Source organism: Opisthocomus hoazin, chromosome 8 (genome assembly GCF_030867145.1).
Source record: "Opisthocomus hoazin isolate bOpiHoa1 chromosome 8, bOpiHoa1.hap1, whole genome shotgun sequence".
Taxonomy (NCBI): Eukaryota; Metazoa; Chordata; class Aves; order Opisthocomiformes; family Opisthocomidae; genus Opisthocomus; species Opisthocomus hoazin.
The window spans coordinates 34,982,498-34,995,775 of NC_134421.1; the positions used below are offsets into that span (position 1 = coordinate 34,982,498).

At 42.2% G+C, this 13,278-nt stretch overlaps 1 protein-coding gene across 9 annotated transcripts in view; it reads left to right on the forward strand.

The window, feature by feature from the left end:
• GRIP1 (glutamate receptor interacting protein 1) overlaps positions 1–13,278 on the forward strand; it is a 353,630-nt gene that overhangs the window by 334,918 nt on the left and 5,434 nt on the right. For 5 of the 9 annotated variants that reach the window (XM_075427891.1, XM_075427895.1, XM_009931586.2 and 2 more), the window contains 4 exons: positions 1,306–1,459; positions 3,419–3,619; positions 6,014–6,125; positions 8,785–9,018. In XM_075427891.1, coding sequence (XP_075284006.1) covers positions 1,306–1,459; positions 3,419–3,619; positions 6,014–6,125; positions 8,785–9,018 — 701 coding nt within the window. Of the gene's footprint in view, positions 1–1,305; positions 1,460–3,418; positions 3,620–6,013; positions 6,126–6,270; positions 6,316–8,784; positions 9,019–13,278 lie in introns of those variants that run through there. The other 4 variants (XM_075427894.1, XM_075427898.1, XM_075427897.1 and 1 more) reach the window with 3 other exon arrangements.

Below are 13,278 nucleotides of genomic sequence, written 5' to 3' on the forward strand. Positions count from 1 at the left end.
CATCAACAAAATAGAACTTCCTGATCCAATATGCACATCAGAAAACGTCAACTGTAGAGCTAGAAAAGGAATACATCAAGATGAAATTACATACATAGCAGCCCCTGTAATGGATTTTGCTTACTAGGTCAGCATCAGCTTGTGACAAGTCAATCCACGTGTTTGTCTTGATACATCACTTGGAAGCCAGACTGTCTGGTTCCTACTTGGAATTCAAATTACACTTAATTCAGTTGAAGAAATACAGTTGAACTAATACCAGCATTGCTTGTATGATAAAAGCACCCAGAAATAAGCTCTCCAGATATAGAGGCTGTCTGATGCCACTTGCACAGCCTTAAAATATTTGGAAATGGCTGACAGAAAATCACTTTCTGCAAGGTGAGCTTTCCAAGGGTGTACGCCAGTCCCGGGCATGTGTGCCCATCGCGAGACAGGGCTTTTCTCAGCTCTGGGAGCCCTAGCGAAAAGCAGTAGCTCTGCTAAGTACAAGTCCCCCTTCCACAATGGGGCATGGGTACAGAGATTCCCCCGATGCAGGGCAGTGCCGGGCTGTAACAGCACAGTCCAGCATTTGCAGTAATGAGTCCTTGCCTCAGTGGTGCCAAGACAGCCGCCCTCCTGCCTGTTCTGGCATTGCTCCAGTGAATGGTCACTGGAGAGCCTCTGCCCCACGCTTACTTCTGCATCTAGGTAGCCGTTCTACAGATCGGCAGTATTGTGCATAATTGACACCAACATGTCACTAATTTTTGGCTGCATTGTTTCCAAATTCGAGAAAGTTACCAGGAGGAAGAAAAAGCTTTCTTGCTAGTCATCTGAAAAGTCAAGTTGATGCAGTTTTTTAATGTGTCCCTGTGAACTCTTTTTTCAGTAGGTCTGAAGCGCAGTTTTCTTAATAGCGTAGGTTTAATTTTGGGCATGTTGCACATGACCACATTAATGCATATTTAAAACATCCATAACACAGGTGATTTATTCATTAGTATTCAATGTCTGATGTCAAATTGGAAACTGATAAATTGTGAAAGTGTCCAGAACAAAACATTGGAAGCAGCTGAGACATAAACAGTAGGGGAACAACATTAAATATCTTTAAGATTTCACTTTCAATGGACTTTCGCAGGAGAAGCTTTAGTGCACACCTAATTCCAGGCATAGTGTAGGGCATCAATAATCTGACTAGCACAAATAAGGTAGGAATCATGAGTCCACATCCAAGTTCTAAAGAACCCAGCTTCAGAGATGTGCTTTTCTGTCATTACAACATATGCAGTGCCTTAAATATATAATTCATCATTTTAGGACACAGCTATCAGGCTTCAGGATACAACTTCAATGCCTATGAATGGAGGAGCCCTAAACAGACTAGTTTGTCCCCTCCAAGCAAACCACGAAGCCACCCATTTCATGATACAGGGCTGAGTGATGACGAATGGGACCGACCTACAGCAAGCAGGTAAGTTCTTGTACTTTCTGTGTAAGTTTCCCATAGTTTCTGTGTTCTGATTTGCAGCTGCAGCAGTGCCTCAAAAATGAACACTTACTGTATGGAATTAAATTATGGGTTTCTAATGCAGCTGTAACAGCTCTTGCTTTAAGATATGGTATTTATACTTCACGAAACTTATTAGGGTAGATTAGTGACATTTATGGAAGATTATGATGCCAAAACCAAGACATATATTTATTTTGAGTTGCTTCAGACAAAAAAACACAGCATTTATCTCTTACGAGTAAACAAACAAAAACAATAAGGCATTCCCCTAGGTAAGCTTCAGAAAAAACCTGCTTTGTTTTCCACTCCACAAAAATAAACCTACAAATAGCGTGGCTAAAGACAACTGGCATGTTATTCTTTTGTCTTCCATGAAAATTCTTCATTTTGGTTTGGGCAAAGAAGCAGAAATTACAGTCTTCTTCCATAAATGCTTGAGACATCTGCAGTGATTCAGCAGAACAAAGTGATCCAGGTAGAACTGACTTGTCCAAAGCTGTGGTAGTTTGCCATGCATTCACTCCTTTTCTTCTGAGAAGTGAATCTCCTTTTCAACAAGTTTCTGTGCAGGCAAAACAACTTCCTGAGGGAAAAATGCTTAGATGGCAATGCTTGGAGATAGTGAAAGACTCAGAAGTCTCTTATTCTCTGTTCTAAGGACGATCCAACAGTGGAACCACTGCAGAGACTTAGGTAATTCCTACCAAAGGACAATTCTTCCTCAGACAAGGGAAGACAGACATCATGGAAAGATTTTTGTGCTCTTTGTACCCATCCTCAGGACTTGCAGATGTGCATGTTCTTCATTAGAAATACAGTTTCTTGTATTTCTGTGCACAGAATCACAGAATGGTAGGGGTTGGAAGGGACCTCTGTGGGTCATCTAGTCCAACCCTCCTGCCGAAGCAGGGTCACCTACAGCAGGCTGCAGAGGACCTTGTCCAGGCGGGTCCTGAATATCTCCAGAGAAGGAGACTCCACAGCCTCCCTGGGCAGCCTGTTCCAGTGCTCCATAAATGAGCCTGAAATCCCAGTCTGTGAGAAATTAGAGTACTAAAGAAAATCTTTCTGGTTCCCATATGAACATACTGAATAGGTAAACCCATAAGGTCCAGTCTGTTGCCTTTGAAATACAAATCAAGGCAAAGCTTAGATGCCAATGTTGCTTTTCAGAATCTGGATGAAAAACCCTCTCATACAGCAGGTTGCCCAGTGGCATTTTGTCTGGTGGCAAGTCTGGCAAGGTGATAGCTAAGATCTGGGCAAGTGTGAACTCCAAGTCCGTATCCAGCTCTTTTGGTCCCTACTGGCCAGAAGCATGCTAGAAGTTTTCATAGGCTAGTAGTGGACAGTATTTAATAAAGGAAATTACCATAGTTTTCTTCATACCTCCCATTGCTGGCAAGTAAATAGCTTTAATTTAATAGCAGCATCCACAGTTAAAGCCCATATTTTGTTTCTGGGATGCAATGCAGCTGTAGAGTCCAGAACACCTACTGTTTTGCAGTTATCTAAGTAATAGGCCGAAGAAGTTGGTGAGCAGTGAACTGGGAAGCTGAGTTCTAAAATACAGAATCTTCTAAATGAAAAGCGTGTATTCTACTACCATTTTAAAGCACTGTTCTACAGAAAGTATGCACATTAAAGAGTCTTGTTCTACTTGGTAATGTGACTTACACCGGAGATATATGGCACAAATTAAAATAATGATTATTTTAACCCTGTATCTGTAAAATGGATTATGCCACACCTGATGGTTTTCCTGTACCAAGTGCTGGAGAATTTGAGAAGGGCACATCTGTTCTTCCAGCCTGTTACAGGGATCCCCAGAAAACCACCTCTTCTCTGCTGCTAGCTAAGCAACTTATCTTCTTCTCTGACACTAAAAAGTAATTCTTTTCTTACCTTTATTTTGTGTAGCACAGCTTCCAAGAATATGTGGCAACAGAAGGAGACTGAAACATTGGGAGAGAATCAAGAAAACCATTTAAAGCAAACTTCTGTAGAAAGATCAGGGGGAGAGAGCATCAGGAGTATGAAGAAAGAGGGCAGGCTGTGGAAAGGTGCCTCTGGTGGGCAAAGGAAAGGTGGGGGACAGCTGGAAGAGTGGAATACATCCAGGTAGGAGAACAAAGGGTGCACAGGAGTGAGATCCATCTGGGCTGAGGCAGGGGGAGGAGGGGGAAGGGGGAAGAAAGGAAAAACAGTTGAAATGAGAAAATGGAGAAAAGCAGGGTAAAAGCAGAAAACACATCATTAACATGCCGTTGGGTGACAATCACATTTCATTTGGCAAGCGAATAAAACCAGAGAGCTTAAACCGCTCTGTAGCCTAGTGTCTACCTATCACTGACAGGTAGAACAAATCTGGTATAGTTCATGCTCCAGGAAGAATTTTTTGCACATTAAAACAATGCTTACAGGAATGAGTGTGCCCGATCCTAGAACATCCTATCACCTCCTGAATTTAAAAAAAAAAAAGAAAAGATTTTGTCTCTCATATGGCAATAAGAACCAAAGTATAGGCACCTGCGTCTTCATAATCTGTCCCACTACCTCTCCTTCAGCATTTTTGTGCATCTGAATTTGTGATGGCTCTTTGAATAAGCATCAGAAAACCAAATATATTTGTTATAGGTCAAACAATATTTCACATGACATAAAATCAATTTCTCAGGTTTCAGAAAAAAACGCCATTAAGATGAGAAATTATTTTGGTACCTCTTTTTTTCTGGTGCAGTAGCTCAGCTACAAATCAATTTATTCATGTGGCTGTAATGGACTTGCAAAAGTTGAGCATTTCACACGCCAAGAGACAAGACTCAGAGAAAAGGCAAAAGAGGAGGTGGGGGCAGAAAAAGGAATTGCTTCAGCTAAAAAGAGTTCCAGACATATAGGCATCATGATTTCAGATTTCACAGAAGTTGGAGAAGAAATAGACTTCCTGTTCTAGGAAATCCGGTCTTTGCTATCGCAGACAATTGCCTCAAATAATCTTGTTCATTAACTTAAGTTCCATTTTATGTTATAACAGTAGTATGCAATATAAAGAAAGGTATCGTAATGGATAAATTAGTCTACGTTCATCATTGGCTATTAAAATAACTACTTAGGTTTATTGAAAGAGCAGTTTCAGAAGTGAAGGATCTCTCTAAAATCATGTTTTAAATACTTTCTTACCTTGCCTGGGAGGAATTGCATCAGTGATCTGAGTAGGTATTCTCACCGTTGCTGTATCTATTGCAATATCTCAGAAGAGACTGGCGCTAGATAGAGAATCATTGCAAAAAGAGACTGAAATGGCTGACCGTTGTCTGCTTGACTGATCGTAACTGGGAGAAAGCATCTCTGAGGCGGAGTATCATGCGTGTGAAGCATTCGAGCATCGGTTTTGCTGGGCAGTTCTCCTGTTTAAAAGCTATTCTCTTACCAGTGTGACGTTCATGCTATTTTCAGTAATACCTTGTTTGTCAAGCAAGGCCTCAAATGCTTCCATAATAGTGTTTGCTCTGTTTATGTGCTGTTAAGCACCACTAGCTGCAGTCCATGGGCAGCTACCCCAAAGTAACAGCCACCAAAAGGGCAAATTCTCATTCTTTCCTTCCTCATCCTTCCCTTGTGCCTTTCACATAATCAGCCCCCTCCCGTGCAGCAGCTCTGACGCTTATGTGAACCTCCATTGAGCTGATTGCCCTTGCTGAGACAGCAAAAACCTCCTGCTTCCTCCCAACACACGTGCGCTGTGATGGTGTTGCTTTGGGCTGTGTTGCTGCAGTCCAGGGTTGGTGGTTTTTATCAGACCCCTCTCGCTGGGCAACTTCCCTGAGCATCGCTGTCACCAATGTCTTGCTCAAGAGTGCCAGTGATAAGGCTTCGGTGCATTTCTGAATCACAGAGACCTAAGTCTCCATGCAAGACAGTTGCATCCCGGAAAGTTTCTCTGTGTTTGCGTATGAAATGACTGGAGCAGTTCATATGATGGCAGTCAGGTGGGCTTAAATTGATCAGGATAAATGCAGCTTAGGCTGAAGGAATCAGGCGAAAAGCACCACTATCCCCCTTTTGCGAAACGCTGTTTGCAAAAATGAGGGCTCTTTTCGTATGCCCTGGGAGAAGTCTGTGAGGTTGAAAGGTTTTATTGCAAATATTCCTTGCACGGAGCAGCTCTGCACACAGCTACTGGTTGATTCATTAATTTTCCTAGGGAGGTCCCAGTTTCAATCCAGTAAAAATGTGTATTGAATTGTTGTTGGAATCCATTTATCTCCTTACTGAGTAACTCACTGCGCAGATCCTGCCAGCTGCTAGTGACTGCCAGGTTATGAGAAGACTTGTCTGTTGTGCGCTCTGCATGTCCATCCAGCCTCTCCTGATCAGCGACTCTTCCCCACTCTCCCGCCTACCTACCGTAGCGTTCTGTCATTCAAGTTGCAATCTGTGGCAAGGCACGTGTGTAAAATACATTTTTTGAGGGGGAAAAAGTCCACTTTTTTTAACCTCTCATTGTAAATCCAGCTTTGCAGGTACCCATGATAACACCGAGGCTGACCAGGAGGAAAACTTCTGGTCTCAGGCTCTGGAGGATTTAGAGACCTGTGGCCAGTCAGGAATTCTGAGGGAACTAGAGGTAGAACAATCTTAACCTTTCTTCCCAATTATAGAGAAATATAATGGTTTTGGTTTGGTTTACATTCATTTTATTTTCTCCTTTCTTTCTTTTAAGTTGCACTAATCACACCAATTCATTTAAAAGCTTTAACCCCTCTCCACAGGACAAGGCTGACAGGCGTCTGTGTTTGAGAAACGTGACTCTCTTGGTACCTACCCTTTACCTTTATATTTTTGCTTGTGCAGCTGCCTCCCCTGCCCCTAACCAGAGCTGTTTTCTTTTGTACAATGCAACCAAAATTCTATAAACGTGTTCACCCCAGAGCTTTTGACTTGCAGCTTCTGCTGTGCACAACCATTGATGCTGCCCGCACAGGCAAGCACATGGCGCAGAACTTCTGAAGTGGGCATAACCTTCCTGCAGCAGTGCATCCCGTTCTCTGACAGACGCTTTATGCAGCTTTTCTTAGCATGTTGTAGATTGTCTTTTAAATTGAAACTTAATTTGATTAAGATGAACATAAAAGAAAATCATCTTTCCAAAATGTTTACTTATAATCTTTCCATTCTGAAAAAAAGCTGCTGGTGTGAGAAATGTGCGCTATACGGCAATTTCTTCACTACATAACAGATTTTCACATTCCATCCTGAAGTTAATTGCACATCTAGTCGTGCTTTGTGTTAGATTGTGAGGGCTTAGAGGGGGAAGGGAACACAGAGAAACTTCGAGTCTTTATTTTCCTAATCACCTTTCCACTAAGTTGTCTAATCAGAACAATTAAGATTATACTGCCACTTAAAGCTGTGGAATGAAAGGTCCTAAAATATTTTCTTTTATGTTCTTTTAAATTCCTGGAGCTGCAAAACTGGCAGAATCTCATTTTCATTTTTATGTTCTATAAAGTCCTTTAGCAGCCAGGAGGAATGTGAATGGCATAACTGGGTGAAAGTTTTTCAGTTCAGATTAATTTACTTTCTCAGATTTATGGCTTTTGTATTGCATGTATGGGTAGCAAAATGTGATTCTCATGTATTTGTTATTGCAAACCAGAGAAATGTAGGTGAAAATGCTATACTGGTTTTATTCTATAGTTAGATATGGTTCGGTACCGCAGGCTTCTCTTGCAATTTTCAATATTCAGAGCACAATAAAAGGATATGGAAATAGATAATTCCGAAATGGAAATAGATCATTCAGGCTGACTAGGATTCAGTTACTTCAACACATTGAATTTTCCTCATTTTCAATTCACAAAAGCGAAATTCAGAACTGTCAGTGCTGTATCATTTACAGCATCGCCTTGTTGCACAACCCACAACTCTGGAAAGAAAGCAAGATTCGTTCCGTGTGACAGGAGGCTGAGGATGGCACTGCCTCTATTTTACAAAGTGCCATTGCGTAGTCAAGGATTCCTCCTTGTTTTTCATTTCAAGGTCTTCAGCCAAAGAGCAAAGAAAACTGTTGTTTGCCAAGTCCTCTGGCTGCTTTTGCTCCATCAGGCAGTAATATCTGTCATTAGGGAGCACAAGAGAGACTGTTACGGCTGCAATGTTTTATCTCAGAGTGAAAGTAGCGCTGGAGCTGGGAGAAAGAAGAGTGACAGACATGCTCACCAGAGTCAGAAGCAATTCGCCTGTTTTCCCCTTATTTTTCCCCCTTCATTTTTACTTCTCATTTTCAAGCAGGCTGCCTGCATTCTGTCCCAAGTCAGAGTTCAGGTCACGGCCTTCGAATTTCCCGTTTTACTTACCCATCAGGACCAGGGAGAACAAATAGGAAATTCAGCCTACCCTGTCCCAGCAGTGGCACCCTCTGTGTGGTGGCTGCACCAAAGCGCGTTTTCCTCCCGTTCCCCAGAGCAGGAATTCTTTCACAAGGGAGGAGGCTCCTTGCTGTGCACGGATGCTTTTCGTGTCAGTGCCTTCCACCCAGTGGAGGAGATGACTGCCGTCGTCTTCTTTCAAGATTTCGCCCTCCATGTATTCTTGCATCTAACATAAAATGCTGGCTTTTACTGAGATGAAAAACAGCAATGAGACGCAGGGGCTTGTATCCCTGAAGTACTAGTGCCGAGCTCAGGCAGTTTACTCTTGCAATGTGTGTGTTACACAAAGTCTCTTTCCAGGCAGTGAGCTTACCTGCACTGCGCATCCCGGCCCGGGATGGTATCCGGGCACGCTCTCTGCCCGTGCTGACGCTAGAGCTGCCGACGTATTCTGCTGACTCACATTTTTTTACCTTGCACCCACAGTCTGAATTGTAAACGCCTTCCTGTAGCTCCGATTCTAACAAACGTAATGATGCCGCAACTTAAACGTCATTTACATTTTTACATGTAAAATATTTTTCAAATGTCATTCAAATTATACTACACACTCTTCAGTCTGCCAGGGGACTAGCTTACAAGCATAGCCGTTCTAGTGCTCAGTATTTCAGTTTGAAATGCCGTCTGGAAACTTTTGCCCATAGGGTTCTGTTATTGTTGTTGTGTTTTGTTGTGGTCCTTTATTTTATGGTGACTGGCAAGCAGATTGAACATCTATCCTCTTGCCTTTTGCTGTGCCCTGAGTGGTTGTGTTTTAACAAAGAATAGAGACGTTTTTCCTACTGCTAAGAATTAACCACTTATTTAACCCGCATTCTGTCTTAAAAATTAACCTGTTCGTTAATGCTCTAGGCCACAATCATGTCAGGAAGTACAATGAGTTTGAATCACGAAAACCCACAACCTCGTAGCCAGCTGGGAAGACAAGCCAGCTTCCAGGAAAGAAGTACTGTAAGGCCACATTACAGTCAAGCCACTCGTAGCAACACATTGCCATCAGATGTGGGGAGAAAGTCCATGGTTCTGAGAAAAATTAAGCAAGAAATGAAAGAAATCATGTCACCAACTCCTGTGGAGTTACACAAGGTCTGTAATTTTTCTTCTGACAGCTTTGAAATAATATATTCAGCACAGGGAATCTAATTATGTTTAAGTATTAAGTAAGCACTTTTTATAATGACTCCATAGATGTAATTTGGGGGCCATGCATATTAGTTCTTACAAACACATTAATGATAGATCCTTGGGGGGGAAACAGACAAATAAAATGCATCCTTGTCTACTATTTTGTTTTACAATAAATCCTCAAAAGTGACTGCTCTTTTGCAAGGAGGATCCACTGGTAATTTGAATTGACAGTACCAATAACTCATCTCTGCAAAATGTGTTCATTGAGAAAGCAAAGTTTAATTTCTAGAAAATACATTTCTTTAGGAAATTACTCAGGAGGGTTTGGGACTCCTATTGGTCCTTTTTTCAAATTAACACTCATTTTGAATCAAATACATGGGACTCGATGTACATAATATAGAATGTTATTTCAAATTAGCTGTTGCATCTCTTTATAACTCCTCTGCTCTAAAAAGGATAAATAATCTTCAGTCTATGCAACTTTTCACTGCTCAAGACTGTTGGAGTCACCTGGTGATATGAAGGTGGCTCTGCACCCCAAGAAGTACTGGATAAAGTATCCTTAGACGTGCACAACAAACACCCTACCAGCTTAAGTCTCAAGTCCAGTGAGGCCATAACAACAACCAGTTTCCAGAACTGGGGGTGACATTATGATGCTGTTCTGCTTGATGGGAATGAGCATCCTGTCCCCTGCACCCATCTTCCCCTTAAAGGCCTGAGATCTTCCCAGAGAGGAGGCAGAGAAACTTCATTAGGAGCTCACATGTTGTCATTCTCAAGAGAGTTGGTTTGGTTTCTAGTCCCTGTGGAGCTGACTGAGTTTAGTTCGTAGTTCATTCAGTGTAGTTGAGCGGGGTAAGGACTTGCTGAGTATGGGGTAAATGAATGTTTGTAGAAAAAAGTGGAGAGTGGATCTTACACATGGAAAATGAATCCATTGCCAATGTAAACAATCAATAGGAAGTGCTGTGATGGTTTTAAGCTATTCATATTTCCCACTTGATGTGAGGCATAAAACAAACCTGCCAGTACGCATTTCATGGTGTGTTCACATTCAGCAAGGGCACAGTTTTCTCCTAGGGGTTATGAAACCAGCTTTTCATGATTGATAAAATAAATCCTTTGGAGAGGAGGAGTCAGATTTCTATTCATGAGTCAATATTCTATGATGGCCACTAGCTCTTAGAGTCCCGGACAGTAAGAAATGCCCTGTCCTCAAGCTCACGCTCTCTTCAGTTTTCTTTTTTTGAAGATTGCTGTGACCTTCCATTTCAGTAACTTCCCGGTTTTGTTCAGAGAATATACTCACTGCTGCACTGTCTGCTGACGTGATGTTGACTTTGCTTATACTGTCTGTTCTGTCATCCAGAGAAGAGTCATTTTCTTTCTGAAAATCTAAAAGTTGAACCTGCACCAAGGATTTTCCAAATCCTTACAATCATTTAAGAAAAATAGAAACCAATGACTGAATCTTATTGTCTGATTCACCAAAGTGGGCTTGTACCCCTGTGACAACAAACGCAGGTTAACCCAAGCATCACGGACCGCTTTTGTGTTCATGCCCACCTTAGCAAGTTCTTACTTGTTACCATTCCTATTGTTTCTTGTGTAGCAATGTGCCTGTTATTTTCTCTCCCCCCCTTCGTTTTTGTATTAGACCTCTAGTTTAACACTAGTAACCTGTGCAGTTGCTACTTCTCATGGCCAGCTTGTCCAGTGATAGTTTTCCAAAACAGCCACAAAGCCACAGGGATGACCGCACTGTCAGACAAATCTCTTGATTTAAGTATATTTTGTAACAGGTCTTGCTGGCAAATGTGCTCTGCCCTCTGCAGGCAAATGTGTTAATCAGCTGGGCCACTGACAGGGCAGCTAATGAAATAAGAACTCTTTTGGAAAACTGTGATGGTGTAAACAGGCTTGGAAACACAAGCTAAGACATGGCTTGCCTGAGGCTTTCCCCGGCAAGACGTTCAAGCGTGTACTTGACTGTATGCTGCTGAGCTTTCCCAGTTTCTTCACCAGGACAGTTCAGGTGCCTTTTTGCTGTCTCAGTGCGATGAGTCTGCATGCCTGTGTGCCCTATAGATCGCAGCTCCTACCTTAGTTTGATTGCAGGAATGTGGACCAGCTAAGGTCGATGTTCCGCCGGTTTTTCATAATAGTGAGATAGTGAGAGATCAAGAACACATGATTCTACCAAAGAAAAAGCCACACATAAAAATGAAACGCATCAATAGCCAGTCCGACTGCGGAGAGGGAGAACAAGACTGGATAAAAACTGCTCAGGCTACAAACACAAATGAGGAAGTCTAACGGAACGAGATGGTGAGCAGATGACATTCATTACTAGCTTGTCCTTCTTGGCTGTACAGCTGTCAGAAAGGTAGCGCAGCCCTGAGGATTACTTTGCTGAATGCTGCAAACTTTGAAGCAAGTTAACCTGAATTCTTCACTGCTCCTTCTAACTTCACTGCTTTGCATTCACCAGATGTGTACTTGAACTGTCACTGTCCCGAGGAAGCTAGGCTTGAGATGTGTCGTACAAATCTCTTCAAACATTTGTTCTAGATGGTTTAGTAAGTAACGTTTAATTTAGCTGGATAGCATATTGCTGTATCAGTACCCAAATTTAATTAATGCCTTTAATTGATTTTGTCTGTCTAGGTAGTTGTAGAGATTAATATTTTTCTGAAAATCATAGCGGACCATTTTTTAGAAGTTTCACAGAGCACGTACTCCTCTGAGAGCAAAAATATGCACTAGACATCAGATAATTTTTTAATATTATTATTGCAAGTAGTCATTAACCTAAAATTACAGTCGGTTAAAATACCTCAATAGCTAATCTGTGCACGATGTATGAATTTAAATTAAACATTTTCCCATAGATTTGAGAGGGAGCAGAGGCATAGAAACAGACTCAAAATTTGTAAGGCTCTGTTTAAAATTTGTAACTATTTAATTGCTTATGAAATATGAATTAAATTTCTATTTCAGCTTTCTTTTTCCCTTAGGGTCCTGATGTAAATTTAAAAGTCTAACAAAACACCCATATGGAGATTTTGCTGTTGAGATCAAACCTTCCAAACAGTTGTGATCAGAAGTACAGATAAACCAGCATGACTTAGGTGTTGCATGAATTGCCTGCAATCTCATACCCTTCAGACAGGGCTGCGCTACTGGCAAGTGAAGATGAGAAACCTCTGTGTTGGGGCTTTGCCCATACCCATTATTAAATTAAAATCTGGGTATTTCAGATAGCAGGGTTCTTACTTTGAGATTCCCTTTGAAGAAAATATCCTGCCCTAAAAAGAAGCAGCCCCAAAATTATAATTTCTAGTACAAAAGAAAGTTCTCTGCAGATGGCTTGCATCTAAAAAATGGGACAGAATTTCCAAACTCCTGCTGAGTAAACGAAAAGTCAAGAGAAGTTAGCCATAAGAGGAACACTTTTTAACTTTTAATATTCTAGATTCTTTAGATCTGAAGAACCACAGAAATGAGAAAACATTTTGATACGCAGAAGTTGTGATTCCTGGGTAGTGAGTATCACAGAATCACAGAATAGTAGGGGTTGGAAGTGACCTCTGGGGATCATCTGGTCCAACCCCCCTGCAGGGTCACCTAGAGCAGGCTGCACAGGACCTTGTCCAGGCGGGTTTTGAGTATCTCCAGAGGAGGTGACTCCACAGCCCCTCTGGGCAGCCTGTTCCAGTGCTCCGTCACCCTCAGAGGGAAGTTCTTCCTTGTGTTCAGATGGAACTTCCTGTGCTTCAGTTTGTGCCCGTTGTCCCTTGTCCTGTCTCTGGGCACCACTGAAAAGAGTTTGGCCCCATCCTCCTGACACTCACCCTTTGGATATTTATAGGCATTTATAAGGTCCCCTCTCAGCCGTCTCTTCTTCAGGCTAAACAAGCCCAGCTCCCTCAGTCTGTCCTCATAGGAGAGATGTTCCAGTCCCCTGATCATCCCTGTAGCCCACCACTGGACTCTCTCCAGTAGCTCCTCATCTTTCTTGAAGTGGGGAGCCCAGAACTGGACACAGTACTCCAGATGGGGCCTCACTAGGGCGGAGTAGTGGGGAAGGAGAACCTCCCTCGACCTGCTGGCCACACTTCTCCTAATGCACCCCAGGATCCCATTGGCCTTCTTGGCAGCCAGGGCACACTGCTGGCTCAGTAATTCCCTTCCAGAGTGCTCAGTCCGTAT